Raw genomic sequence first — 13,320 nt, forward strand, 5'->3', positions numbered from 1 at the left:
CGGCAGCCCTCGACGTCTTGCTGTTGCTCCTCGAAGGATTAGGTCTTTTCCTTCAAGCCCCGGGAGGCTTCCTATCCAGAAACAGCAGCGACCGAGACGGTCAGAGTGGAGAAGACGCGTCTGGATGAGCGCTAGAGGTGAACGCTTTCCTCTGTCACAAACACATCCCACCTTTCCTCAATGTGGTGTTCTTGCTTCTTTTATACTCACAACAACCCAGTGAGGTAGGTTCGGCTGTGAGACCATGATTGGATCAAACTTACCCAGTGAGCTTCGTGGCTTCCCCAGTGAGTGGGGATTGGAACCCTGGGATATCCAGGCTCTAGTCTAGAACCACACTGGCTCCTTGGCACATTTTGCTTGGGATACATAGCACACAATTTGGAAGAGCCTCATGACATTTTAATGATATTTCCTAACCATACAGCATTTCTGATGCCTGTGTGGCTGAAGTGTATGGTTCAAGTTCTTTGCTATTGTGAGGCTACAATCCTGCTCACAGTTACCTTGGAGCAATTCCCACTAGGCTCAGTCATTATGTTTCATGCTTGGACAGTGTAATGCATGAACCCTTTACCAAATAGTACCTAAGAGACAGCTTTAATCAGGAGTAAATTTCACACTTTTCCCATGAAGGTACATAGGATTGCATTAAGCAGGTGCCTTTTGCAGTTTCGTAATCTGATTTTCAGTATTTCATCTTAAACCTCTCAAATGTGCAAATGGCTGCTGTTATAACATTGGCTATTCTTGCACTTACTGTATTTTTTAAAGTGCGTGTGTCACAAAAACTATAATAAGAAAAAAGTTCAGAAATGATGTTAGTTAAACGTTAAGAAAACTTATGCTGAATTCCTATATAGTTCTGGACTGAAACTGCTCCGAGCAGCTGTGAAATCTTGGGTTTTGGGTGTTTTGTACAAAAGATAGGACAACCCTCCACTACCATCACTGCAGCATCAACGTCCTGAACGTGTAGTATTTATTTATTTAAAGTGTTCCCGGATTCATTGAAAAAAATCTGGTAACCTTAGTTTAGAATGAATAACAACAACAACAACAGCAACAGCTTACTTAATGTTTACTGTTTAGCTACTTAAAACCTGACTACTGCATATTTTTTCCAGGTTTTATCCTTCAGTGCAAAAAAACACCAAAACACCCCAATTCTGTTAAATCAAAATGAAGGACCTTAGGATTAGTTTCCACAAACTTTACTCATTTTCAGCTACATTCACAGTTCCTTAAGAAGAGTTTCAAAAGGTGGGAAATGGAATCAGATATTTTCAAGAGGAGAGACTGTTTATCTCAGCAGGTTGTTAAAGATTCGCCAGCCCAAGCATCATGTCATAGCACAACTGATGAAAGAACGGGATCTTCCTTAAGTCTGGGTTGGGCAAGCAGCACAAACAACTCCTTTCCTGCACAGGTTGCATCCTTCAATACGTCCAGCACACTGGAAAGAGATGTTGGCCTACCTGGTGACCTAGGCCACCTTCAAACCTTTCAGGATGCCAAGCCATTCGGTTACACAGCCAGCTCTATTCTTTTTCCTCACTTTTTACCACCAACTCAGGCTGGAACAGTCCCTGCTGGTAAAAACAGTGAAACCCTGGGAATCCCCAGTGCTGCCGCTGCTACTTATCCTGCTCCTCTGATATCTCAAGATGCTATATGCTGCCAAAACAAGAAACAGGTGAGGTTGTGTTTCATTTAAACTAAGTTAACATTATTACAATCCAAACCCTCTAATTCTGTACACCCTGCTGAATTCTGCACTAGTTGGCAAGATAGTGTCTATCCAAAACAAAGAGTGCCTGCAGGCTGTCACTATTTTACAGGAGGAATTTAAGCACACACTTAAATTTGTGCTTAAATTTAAGGTTTTCCACAGTCAAAGTGTATTAAAGCACCCTGTTGTCCTAGTGCAACAAATCCACTTTTAAAAATAATTTTAAAATGGATATTTTGTGGTTAAGAAAGTGATGGGGAAATGGACTGAAAAATATGAGATGATTGAATGATTAACGGGGCAGCATGTAAACACCCCACAAGCAAATGAGGATGAAAGTTTGTTGCTGTCTAACTGCTCTGTAAACAAATCAGAATGAATGACATACTGATATTCTAACAGCTATGTAAGTTTTGTGCAGGCAAATTATGATGAATGCTAAATAAATAGATTACAGTACCTGGACTTCAACTTCCGTCAGCCTCACCTAGTAACGGCTAATAATTAAGGATAATGTGAGAGGTACTGCAGTTGTCTATTCCTCCCTTAAAGATATAATCTGCATTTAACAACAAAGAGCCCTACTGTGTCAGGCCGCAAGCCTGTCGGGTTCAGGATCCCACAGTGGCCAATGAGATGCCAATGGGAAATAGGCAAGCCTTACCTGAATGAAACTGCATTCTCCCCCCTTGTGATTCCCAGTAACTAGTATTCAGAGGCATACTGCCTCCAACAGTGAAACTACAACTCCTTCTTCTTTGGCGATCACTCGCGGCTGAGTAAGATTGTCTTCCATAAAGACAGTCTTAACAGTGAGTCCGTAAGTGACTGTGGAGGCCATTTCTGGATCCACACGTCCTTCCACAGCGGGGAAATAGGTTTCCAGACAGGAGTTGATCGCGGTGTGGATTTGCCAAGTGTGCCTTCCTCTTAGCATGTTTCTCCTTCTCGTCCTGAGTTCAAGTGTCTTCAAAGTCCATGGTAAAAGCTGTTCTCTAACTGGAATGCTTGCAGGCCAGTGTTTCCCAACTGTTGGTGTTTATATTACATTTTTTTGGATTTGCCTTGAGAGAGTCTTATAGCTGCATCCTCCATGAATTTATTTAATTCTTCTAATTGGTGGCCATCACTGTGGGAGTGAATCCTGTAGTTTTTAACTATGTGCTGTGTGAAGAAATACTTTCTTTTATCTGCCCTGACCATTTATTCCTTGACTATACATTACTTGGAAGTAAGTCCCACTGTACTCAGAGGGATTCATTCTCAGATGTACATAGGATTGTAGTTAACCCATGACTAATTTAAGCCCAGTTGCAGAGATGAGGAAGCTGTGGACCTCCATTGGTTGTTGACCTACAACTCCCATAATCCCTAACCATTGGCCATGCTGGGGCAGATGGGAGTTGGAGCCCAACAATCTGCAGGGCCACAGGTTCTCCATCCAGGACCGTCTTAAACATACCTGGCGCCCTGGCGCCATGGTGCGACGGATCCCTCCGGCGCCCCCGCCCCACCCCGTTTCCCAGCGCGGCTGCCACCTGGAGGACCGGAGCCCTGCGCAACCCAGCCTGGCTTTAGGGCTGGCCCTGGGCCAGGGGGCGCTGCCCGCCCCCTGTTGCGACGCCCCTGCATGCGGCGGAGGTGGCCCCAGGCCCGCGTGCCTCCGGAGAGCAGCCTGAAGCCGCTGAACAGCTGAGAGGCGTGCCTGGGGCGGCCTCCGCCGCGCCTCTCAGCGGCGCCTCTCAGTGGGCACAGCAGCGCCCCTGGTGGCCTCGCGCCTCGCGCCCCGCGCCACCGGACCCGGGCCTAGAGACGGCCATGTCCCCATCTTTGTCTTTTAAGGGTTAAATTAGACCATTTTTCATTTTCTTTTCTTCTTTCAGAGTCCAGGGCAGCAGGAACAGCTCATAATGCACCAGATGGAGCACCTTCAACGGCTAGTAGCTGAACAGCAGAAAATAATTTCGTTCTTTAATTCAGGTACTACAAGGAATGTCAGATTCCTGCCTTTTTCATCAGTTATCTTCCAGCATAATTTGAGGAGGCTATAAAAATAACCATAGCTCTTTGGGTCATCTTGACCCAAGGTGCTGGTTTTTAAAACACATTTCAAAAGAGCAGAGTGGATGCAAGAAATTACAGTGAATTTCAGGAAGATTGGGTAAGCAGGACATTCTAGTGATGCTTGGCTTTTTCCACAAAAACAATTCTAGTGCCTATTAAAATGTCACACACAAATAATCATTTTCTGTTGATTAATGATAGACATAGATGGAATAGACAGGTGTTTATTGTAGGATGATCAGTCCCCTCATGCATGCATTTTTTTGGGTAGTACCCACACATCATTGGCATCAAAATTCCAGCTTGTCATTTACTCTCCATACCCTTTTATTCTGGGTCTATCATTTCCAGGGAAAATCCAGCGAGTAGAAATGGCCTCTAGTCAACAGCCTGTTTGAGATATATCAGTGACCTATTTGAAAATTCAGCCCCCATCTGGAAGCACCTAGAGTTTATCAAATGTTTAAGAAAAAGCTGATGCTGGCAACCCATTTGTGATAATATCAATAATCTACATTCAGATTTTAAGATCTCATCTGGAGTTGCCTATAGTTTCACCATATGTGCATTCAGAAGTAAACAATCAATAGCCTTCAGAAAGGTTGGGCAACTAGTTTGGCACTGAGGTTGATAAATCATTTGTTTTTTAAATTATTATTATTATTTTTTATTATTTATACCCCGTCCATCTGGCTGGGTTTTCCCTGCCACTCTGGGTGGCTTCCAACAAATACCAAAATACATTAAGATATCTCAGATTAAAAACTTCCATAAACAGGGCTGCCTTTAGGTGTTTTCTAAATGTCAGGTAGTTGTTTATCTCCTTGACCTCTGATGGGAGGGCGTTCCACAGGGCGGGCGCCACTACCGAGAAGGCCCTCTGCCTGGTTCCCTGTAGCTTTGCTTCTCGCAGTTAGGGAACTTCCAGAAGGCCCTTGGCGCTGGATCTCAGTGTCGGGGCTAAACGATGGGGGTGGAGACGCTCCTTCAGGTATATAGGACCGAGGCCGTTTAGGGCTTCAAAGGTCAGCACCAACACTTTGAATTGTGCTCGGAAACGTACTGGGAGCCAATGTAGGTCTCTTAGGACCGGTGTTATGTGGTCTCGGCGGCCGCTCCCAGTCACCAGTCTAGCTGCCACATTCTGGATTAATTGCAGTTTCCGGGTCACCTTCAAAGGTAGTCCCACGTAGAGCGCATTGCAGTAGTCCAAGTGAGAGATAACTAGAGCATGCACCACTCTGGTGAGACAGTCTGCGGGCAGGTAGGGTCTCAGCCTGCGTACCAGATGGAGCTGGTAGACAGCCGCCCTAGACACAGAATTAACCTGTGCCTCCATGGACAGCTGTGAGTCCAAAATGACTCCCAGGCATGTGTGAAGTCAGTTTAGTAGATACTTTCTGGATAAATGGGGAATACACATCAAGGACCACACTAATTTTTGCTCCTTGCTTTGTTTCTTTATCTAGGCTTTTCAGCTTCTGCTGGTATTCCTCCTCACCTTCTTGCTATGATCCCATCCCTTCCAGGAGTCCCAGCTGCTTTATTCCCTGTCCAATCTCCTTCAGAGAATTCTTTGCAAGCTCAGAATAATGGAAGCTCACAAACCAGTTCCTTAATAATAAAGCCTACTTTGCAGCAACTTGCCACAGAAACCTCAGCAAACAGCAACTTCTTAGAAGTTTCAAGGGAGCACCTTGAACCTCACAAAAAAGGTGACGAGCTAAAATAAAATAACCAAAGTAAAACTGCAAGCACCTAGCAATGGTTTAAACAGAAGAAAGAAATACAGAGTGAATGATTTTTTGTTTTTATATTTATTATCTCTCTCTCACACCCACACCTACCCACCCACCCACAAAACATAAGTTGGAGTGAATCAGACTTGGAAAGGTGTGTAGACATGCAATTGAATCTATGTGTCTAGGTTCTAATTTGAGCATGAACAATTGGATATGGACCCAGAGAGGTTCCCTCCAAATTACAGAGTGAACCAAAATTGTCCACCAGCCCTAGTTGGTAGTAGGGATGGTGGAGTAGCCTAACAAGAGCGGAAATGGCTGATGTTCATTTATTTGTGGACAGAAATCCAATGTCTACAGTAGGTATTCACTGTTATTTTTGTCTACATGTGGAGTGTAATTAATGATCCCCCCATTTCCATTGTGTTTCCTTTGCACTGAAATGAATGCTATTGTATAACATCATGTAATCATGACATGACATGACATTCCGCCACAGCACACAGTACACAACTAGTGTAGTTTTTGCCAGAAGCTAACCTGCAGTGCAGTGGAAACAGTGCTGCATGCGATGAACCTGGGTTGGAGTGGAAACGGATGCTTTCTTTCATCCCTTAAATGCGAGTTCTGCATTGTGTGTGTGTGTGTGTGTGGAGGGGAGTCAGCACTCTTTGCCACTGAAGCTACCTGGGCCTCAAATGACAATGGTAGATCCAAGAGCCGCTCCCGCAAACAGTCTGCATCTTATCCAGATTCAGTCTCAGTTTATTGAGAGAAACAAATATTTTTTGGGTATGTTTCTACCTTTTAATACATGAATAGGTTCCCTGGAACATTGTTACCAGTTTCCCCTCCTTTTCCCCTCCCCTGAGACCTAATTAATGTAGTAAAAGCCTTTATCCTTTTCATTCTTTAGAAGCAAGTCTGCCAGGTGGAGAACCTTGGCTTGAAACTTCGCCACCTGTTGCAGAACAAAAAGGGGAGCAACAGTTAGAGGAAAATGCTTCTCTTTCCCCCTTTGGACTAAGAATGAACATGAAGACACGGAATGTAGATGACAGGTGAGGGGAAAATCTAATATTATAAAGCTCTTAAAACATTAAAAAATTCTAAAACTGTTAAAACATTTACAACTGGTGGAAGCTTTGAGAACCAGTGTGGTGTAGTGGTTAAGAGCGGTAGACTCATAATCTGGTGAACTGGGTTCACGTCTCCACTCGTCCACATGCAGCTGCTGGGTGACCTTGAGCTACTCACACTTCTCTGAAGTCTCTCAGCCCCACCCACCTCACAGGGTGTTTGTTGTGGGGGAGGAGGGGAAAGGAGATTGTTAGCCGCTTTGAGACTCCTTCGGGTAGTGATAAAGCGGGATATCAAATCCAAACTCTTCTTCTTTTGGTGTAAATGTTAAGTGAGGAAAGGAGCACATTTTATTTATCCCCTTTTTGTATAGGATAGGGATGGGGAAACTTTTCTCTCAGGAGCCAAAGTCCCATGGGGTGGAGGGGCGAGGAGTCAATCAGGGGCCACACAAAAGTAAAAAGTTCTTGAAGAGAGTTTTGAAAATGTGTATTGCTGACCCAGTCCGGGTTTCCGCCACCGAAAGCATGTATCACATCAGCAGACAACTGGTGATGATTGTACTTTTCCACTTGAGAAGGGAGAGCTTTGAATGTGCAGATTGGCCCAACTGTCTCCCAATTTGGTTGGCACTTTCAAAGTTCTCTAAACCTCCAAAGACCCACACTTTACAAGCAGTCCAGATGAAATTCAGTACAGGGTGAGATCCAGCCCATGGACCATAGGTTCCTCACCCCTCATATAGGAAGGATCCCTCGATATCTTTACAACATCCAAATCCAATAATGTCTAGAGATGGAAGCATTTTTTACATGAACAGCATTATTTCAAGTTAAAATTAAGAAACTTACCATAAAATCAGCCCAGGGACATACGGGTGAAACTCTGAAAATTAGAATATCGTCGAAAAGTGCATTTATTTCAGTAACACAATTTCAAAGGTGAAACCAATATATGAGATAGATGCATGGCATGCAAAGCAAGATATGTCAAGCCTTTATTTGTTGTAATTGTAATTATTTGTCGTTGGGGGGGTCAATTATAAATGGAATGTAATTAATGAAATGTAATAGCGATGTTTATTTTTGTATTATTGTAACTATTTGTTTTATTACTGTGAAATTTCCAAAAGAAAGCATTTGTAAAAATAAAAATAAAAATAAAAAAATAGTAAGTTGCATTACTGAAATAAATGCACTTTTCGATGATATTCTAATTTTCCGAGTTTCACCTGTAGAAAGCTGCCTTAGACTTCTTCAGACTCTTGGTCCATCTAGCTCAGTATGGTCAACAGTGACTGGCAGTGGCATTCTAGGATTTTTGGCAGGTTTTCTCAAAGCACCATGAGGGTGTTGATAAATATTAGCTAATTAGACTTGACACAGTGAGGAAATTCTGAACCTCTTGAGGGGGGAGTGGGGGGAACACAATGGTAGGATATCCATTGCCATTTCTCTTATTAGTATTCTGCCATTTCCCCTTCCAAGTTTGAAGCAGCGTAACATGCCTCAGCCACCATTAGTCCTTATGGAAAATGGCTGCAGAATACTTATGTTCAAATCTGCTATATTATTTCCCTAGACCAATCAGACCTGGAATTGGAGTGAGGCAGAAGACGTTTGAGGAATTTGTTGAGAAGCAACTTAAAGTCGATTCTCAACGAGCAGAGAAGCACCAACAGGTACCAGAGCATAAGTTGTGTTAATACAAAGTTTGTTATGCTGCTAAAACCCTATGGTTCTGCATGATTTTGAAACCCATTTGGCATGATTCATTCTTTGAACAGGGGTTCCTTCTGTGAGCAGGAACATGCCTGGCATTCTTTATTGAGGACTTCTCATGTATAAACAACACCTTTTGGCCCGTAGAAGAAAATTGGAAGCTCCTATGTTTGCAGGGCTTCGGATTATAACACTCTGGTGTGTAGATGTAAGGTTTGAGACACCTAGGATCAGCAGGTGTCTCTCTGTGTGCGTCAGAGTCATTCCTTGGGAGAGGCATCAAGCAAGCTGGCCGTGAGGTCAAGAGAACACTAGGTTGCTGGCAGTGGCCTGGCATATATACTTGTGGGAAACCACCATCATCTTGAGGTGGAGGACCTCTAACGTGGTAGCCTATGATAAATCCCCAATAAAATCAAGAGGAGGCTAACCATTGTCCTTGGAGCCAGAATTCTTCTCTTCAGAAACTTTGGAAATTCACACCCAAGCTCTTTGAGATTGCTTGTTTTTAATGGGATTCATGATTTATTAGAAATGATAAGATATCTCGCCACATTTTAACGTCACTGCCTTCCTTACAGAACTCCCGTGAGACTAAAGCCACTGCTCAGAAGTCATTTCTGAAACGCGGGGAAGGGACTGCAAGGCTTGAAAAAAAGAGAGACAGTGTTGGCAAGGAGCCAGCTGGACTTCCTAGATGCGTTAGTTTTGATTGTCAAAATAATTTCTCACGGTCGAAAGGGCAGGTCACTAGCCCCACCGTGCTGATCGTGGATGATGAAAACACACATTGTATCACCTTCAAGGGTGATGTAAAAGGCCAGCTTCATAATTGTGAGAGAAGGTCAGATGAAATAAAAGACAGCTGCGAATTTGGTGGTCGTGATAGCAAAGGGATGGTAAATGGAAAAGAATCTGGCGTACCACCTCAGTTTGACAGGTCCAAATGTTCACAGGAATGTCATGAACAAATAATTGACATTAAAGCAAAGGTGACTGAAAAAAATGAAACCTCAAGTCTTGGGTTTCATGATCATTTGGTGAGGGTTGACAAGAGGTCCCTGGATTTTAAGGTTCCAATGTGGCTTATGGAGAACATAGAAGACAGTGTATCGCAGGTGGTAGGAAGGTCCATGGATGCTTCACCAGATGTCCGTGAGCTTCATAACTTAGAAAGCAACCAAGGCAACCAAGAGGAGCAGAGCTCTGGACTTCAGGTTGCTCAAAGTGTGACTCGGATTAGACAATGTGAAAATGAGCATTGTGTTGCTGAGGGGGAAAGCCCAGAGGGCCAAGTGGAAGTTAACCCTGGGTTTAAGAAGCTCAATGATCAAATAGTAAAAGTTACACCTAAATCAGATATAAAATGTGTCACCACAAGGGCTAATTTCCAAAAGAACAGCAATGCGGGTGCTGCTAACACACGGGAAGGAAAACCCCTCTCTAGTGATTCACTCTGCACATCTACTGATAGTGAAGATGAACCTAAATCTCATTGCTCTCAGTACGCAATAAGGCCTAGTAACCATAGACCAGCTAACATTGGCAAGAACATGGATCTTTCCGATGCTGACTATGCCACTGATGAACCCAGTGGAGCTGATGATTACTCATTGAAAAACCATGGAAAATTGCCTGCCAGTAAGTCTGGTGTCCAGGAGCCAGCAGGTCAACAGGAGGCCACTCTTATCACAAGTAGTAGCAGCAGCAATGAATCTAGTGTTGATGATGGCAGCTTGAAATTGGGAAAGACTCTCTCCCTCCTTAGAAGATCTTCCTGCCACCCCTCAAAAACTAGAAGAGGAGGAAGGAAGCCAAAAACACAGAGCAATGGTGTTGCCAGCAATTACAGTGCAGAGTATAATTTGCAACCTCCTTCCTTGACAAGTGATCTTGTGGCCAACCTTTTCCCTGCTTTCAAAAGCAAAGCAAATGTAGATGATAAAAGATTTACCCCAGGTAAGACATTTTAAAATGACAAGTGATTTTTATTCAATATCCAGAAAATTCAGCTTGCATTCAGCAAGCTCAGATAAATGGTGCAGTAGTAAAGCTTTGTTGAAGACACCTCCATTATCAAATTCAACCAAAATGGTTACACAGACTGACTTGACTCTTTGTGATTTAACACACGTTAACATAAATCTCTTCGTAGAGCAAGTTCAGAAAAGGCACACTGATAAGTTAGAATGTGAACCAGAAGTTCAGGTGCATCAGAGAGAAACTTCTCTCCTAGCTCAGATGAAAGAAGAACAAGCAAAAGCCATGGACTTTCTTAGGTAAGGAAATTGTTTGTGGTTATTTTCCTATAGGAATTCATATGCCATCCTTCCCCTGGGTAGCTCTTGTGCAATCCCTTTGTATCTGAGGCAAAGAACAACATCATTATCCTTCTTTAAAGCATTGCTATTTAGATTTCCAAACTTTGCCGTCTATTCTTAAAAGCTTCTGCATGCAACAAAATGTCCTTGTACAAACAATAAAGACATAAAGAAAAGATTGAAATTATAAGTTGTGTCAGTGTCACCTGTACACTAATAACCAGCCTACAACTGAGTGCACAATGGCGTTATCAAGCCAAATTAGGGAAAGACCTTTCATAAGCTAACCAAAATGTCATAGAATAGTGCAAAAGTTTCAAGTTCTACTAAACTAGGCTTGAGCTTTTTTTGGAAGACACCACAAAATTTGAGACGGATGTGAATGTAACAGCACTCCATTCCAGCCTTGTGGTCCAGTACAGATAGATTTCTTCAAGACTATGACATACCTGATTTTAATACAGGTAATATTAAGCACATTTGCCCTATTTTTTAAAAAAATGCCCAAGTCTCAGATCTGTGAAAACAAACCCTTGAGTTCCTGTACATGTGATATCCTAGTCTTTTACATCACCCCTTGGTTTCTTTTTCAACAGAAGACAAATAAACCAATTTGAGGCCAAGAGGTCACAGAAGTTTCATTCCCTGGAGCAGTGCAAGACTGAGGAAGCCCTGAAATCGCAGAAAGAAAAGGCAGAATTTGAGAAGCATACGACAGTAGGTAAAGGAGAATCAGGGGAAATACAAGTAAGTTGTATATTGCACAATGATGCTTTTTGCATCATAGAAACTTCAAAATTAAGTGCAGTCTACACTGGCAGTGGCTTTCCAGGATTTCAGACAGGGCTTCCCCAAGCCCTACCTGCAAATGCTAGGAAGTGAACCTGTTCTGTTTTGTACACAAAGGAGATGCTCTACCACTGAGCTAAAAAAGGTAAAGGTAAAGGACCCCTGACAGTTAAGTGCAGTCGTGAACGACTCTGGGGTTGCCCGCTCATCTCACTTTACTGGCCAAGGGAGCCAACGTTTGTCTGCAGACAGTTTTTCCAGGTCATGTGGCCAGCATGACTAAGCCGTTTCTGGCAAAACCAGAGCAGCACACATAAACACCGTTTTTCTTCTCGCTGGAGCGGTACCTATTTATCTACTTGCACTTTGACGTGCTTTCAAACTGCTAGGTTGGCAGGATCAGGGTCTGAGCAACGGGAGATTCATGGGGATTCAAACCACCGACCTTCTGATTGACAAGCCCTAGGCACAGCACCACCCACATCCCTACCACTGAGCTATCTCCCCATAATTGAATCTAATTCCGTCTTTTAAATGAGCATTTAAAGCAGCTGTCCATAGGCCTGCCCTCCTTTAGTTTGGTGTATCAGAGCACTTCCTCTTACTGGAGCTGGAAAAATGGTGAGTGCTGCATTGCAATTTAACGGTGGAGTTTACTTGCAAGGACAGGGGAAAGGAGGGCTTGTTCTTGTACCTAGGGAGATTTTCCTATTGCCGTTAAGTTGACTAATGACTTCTCTCTTTCCTGCTCTTTGTCTTGTCCTTCATCAACTCTTTTCATCTCTACTTCCTACACAGGAAAAGAAGCCCTTTAACATTCAGGAGCAGTCTCTTTCAGACCACTGCCAGTCCCTACATTTCTGTTTCCAGGCTTGTCAGTTCCTGTCGTACAAGAACCTGTTTTATCACTACCCTGGACTTGGTCCTTTCAAGATTTACCTCCCAAGTCCTTAAGTTACAAATGGTGCTTACACCCTGCCTCGCCTTGGCACACATCTCCACCATACCCCCAAATTATATGAGAATAGACTTACTTATTCTCCCTCAGCTGCACTTTCAGCAGCTTAAATTCAGAAGGCAGCTAATCAGATGCAACAGAACAGTTTCATATTACCCGTTGGGATAGCTCAGTAGAACACGAGACTCTAAAGTGGACATGGCTTCTCCTCCTAGAAACCCTGCTTGAGTTAAGTCAGATGACCCAGCCTTGGCTGACAATTGCCCACAGTGGTGCAATTGGGTATTAACCACATGTTGGTTAGTTTCCTAGCAGTAGTACTCATGTGGGGTTTAGTGAAATAAGGAGAGGGCCTGATGTCACTCAGCCATGTTGCAACACAGAAATGGCAACGCACCTTTCCTTGGAAAATCAACAACCTTGTTTTCCTAATGACAGATGTTAAAGCAGCAAATAGCAGGGCTGCAGGAGGAGTTCAGAAGGAATGAGACCCGCTGGTACGCTGCGCATGGCGAGCTCAGGAGTCAGGTCGCAGCACTGACCAAACAGAACCTGGAGCTTCAAGACGAGCTCAGGGTCTCTGAGCAACAGAAGATGGAAAACGAAAGAAAACATGGAGCTGTGGATTTGATTGGCAGAAAAAGAGAAACGCCGGTAGGATAGGCGTTTGTGTGTAGCCTCTTGGCTTGCTTTGCCCCTTGCTGGGAATGAGCTGCGGCTGTTTTGATGTAGCCATGCTCATTGTTAAAAAATTCACTGATGGGGAAAGGATTACGACTATGGATGTTGCTTCTTATACTAGAGCAGGCTTCGGAACTCTTCCCGAAGGAATGGGGGAAAGCTGGCTCCTTCCCCCTTTCTTTCCCCACCAGCAGATCTGCTCACAGGTAGGCAATGGATCCTCTGAGAAGAG

At 43.6% G+C, this 13,320-nt stretch overlaps 1 protein-coding gene across 4 annotated transcripts in view; it reads left to right on the forward strand.

The window, feature by feature from the left end:
* Positions 1-13,320, forward strand: part of LOC118082733 (uncharacterized) — a 24,058-nt gene continuing 10,738 nt past the window's right edge. Inside the window, exons 1-10 of one of the 4 annotated variants that reach the window (XM_060272822.2) lie at positions 1-137; positions 1,128-1,696; positions 3,616-3,712; positions 5,266-5,511; positions 6,455-6,599; positions 8,200-8,299; positions 8,921-10,298; positions 10,495-10,618; positions 11,257-11,407; positions 12,846-13,061. In XM_060272822.2, the coding sequence (XP_060128805.2) occupies positions 1,271-1,696; positions 3,616-3,712; positions 5,266-5,511; positions 6,455-6,599; positions 8,200-8,299; positions 8,921-10,298; positions 10,495-10,618; positions 11,257-11,407; positions 12,846-13,061 (2,883 nt within the window). In that variant the 5' untranslated portion in view covers positions 1-137; positions 1,128-1,270. Of the gene's footprint in view, positions 225-1,127; positions 1,697-3,615; positions 3,713-5,265; positions 5,512-6,454; positions 6,600-8,199; positions 8,300-8,920; positions 10,299-10,494; positions 10,619-11,256; positions 11,408-12,845; positions 13,062-13,320 lie in introns of all 4 variants that reach the window. The other 3 variants (XM_060272821.2, XM_060272823.2, XM_088666340.1) reach the window with 3 other exon arrangements.

The sequence above is a fragment of the Zootoca vivipara genome, chromosome 3 (genome assembly GCF_965207765.1).
Source record: "Zootoca vivipara chromosome 3, rZooViv2.hap1.1, whole genome shotgun sequence".
NCBI lineage: Eukaryota > Metazoa > Chordata > Lepidosauria > Squamata > Lacertidae > Zootoca > Zootoca vivipara.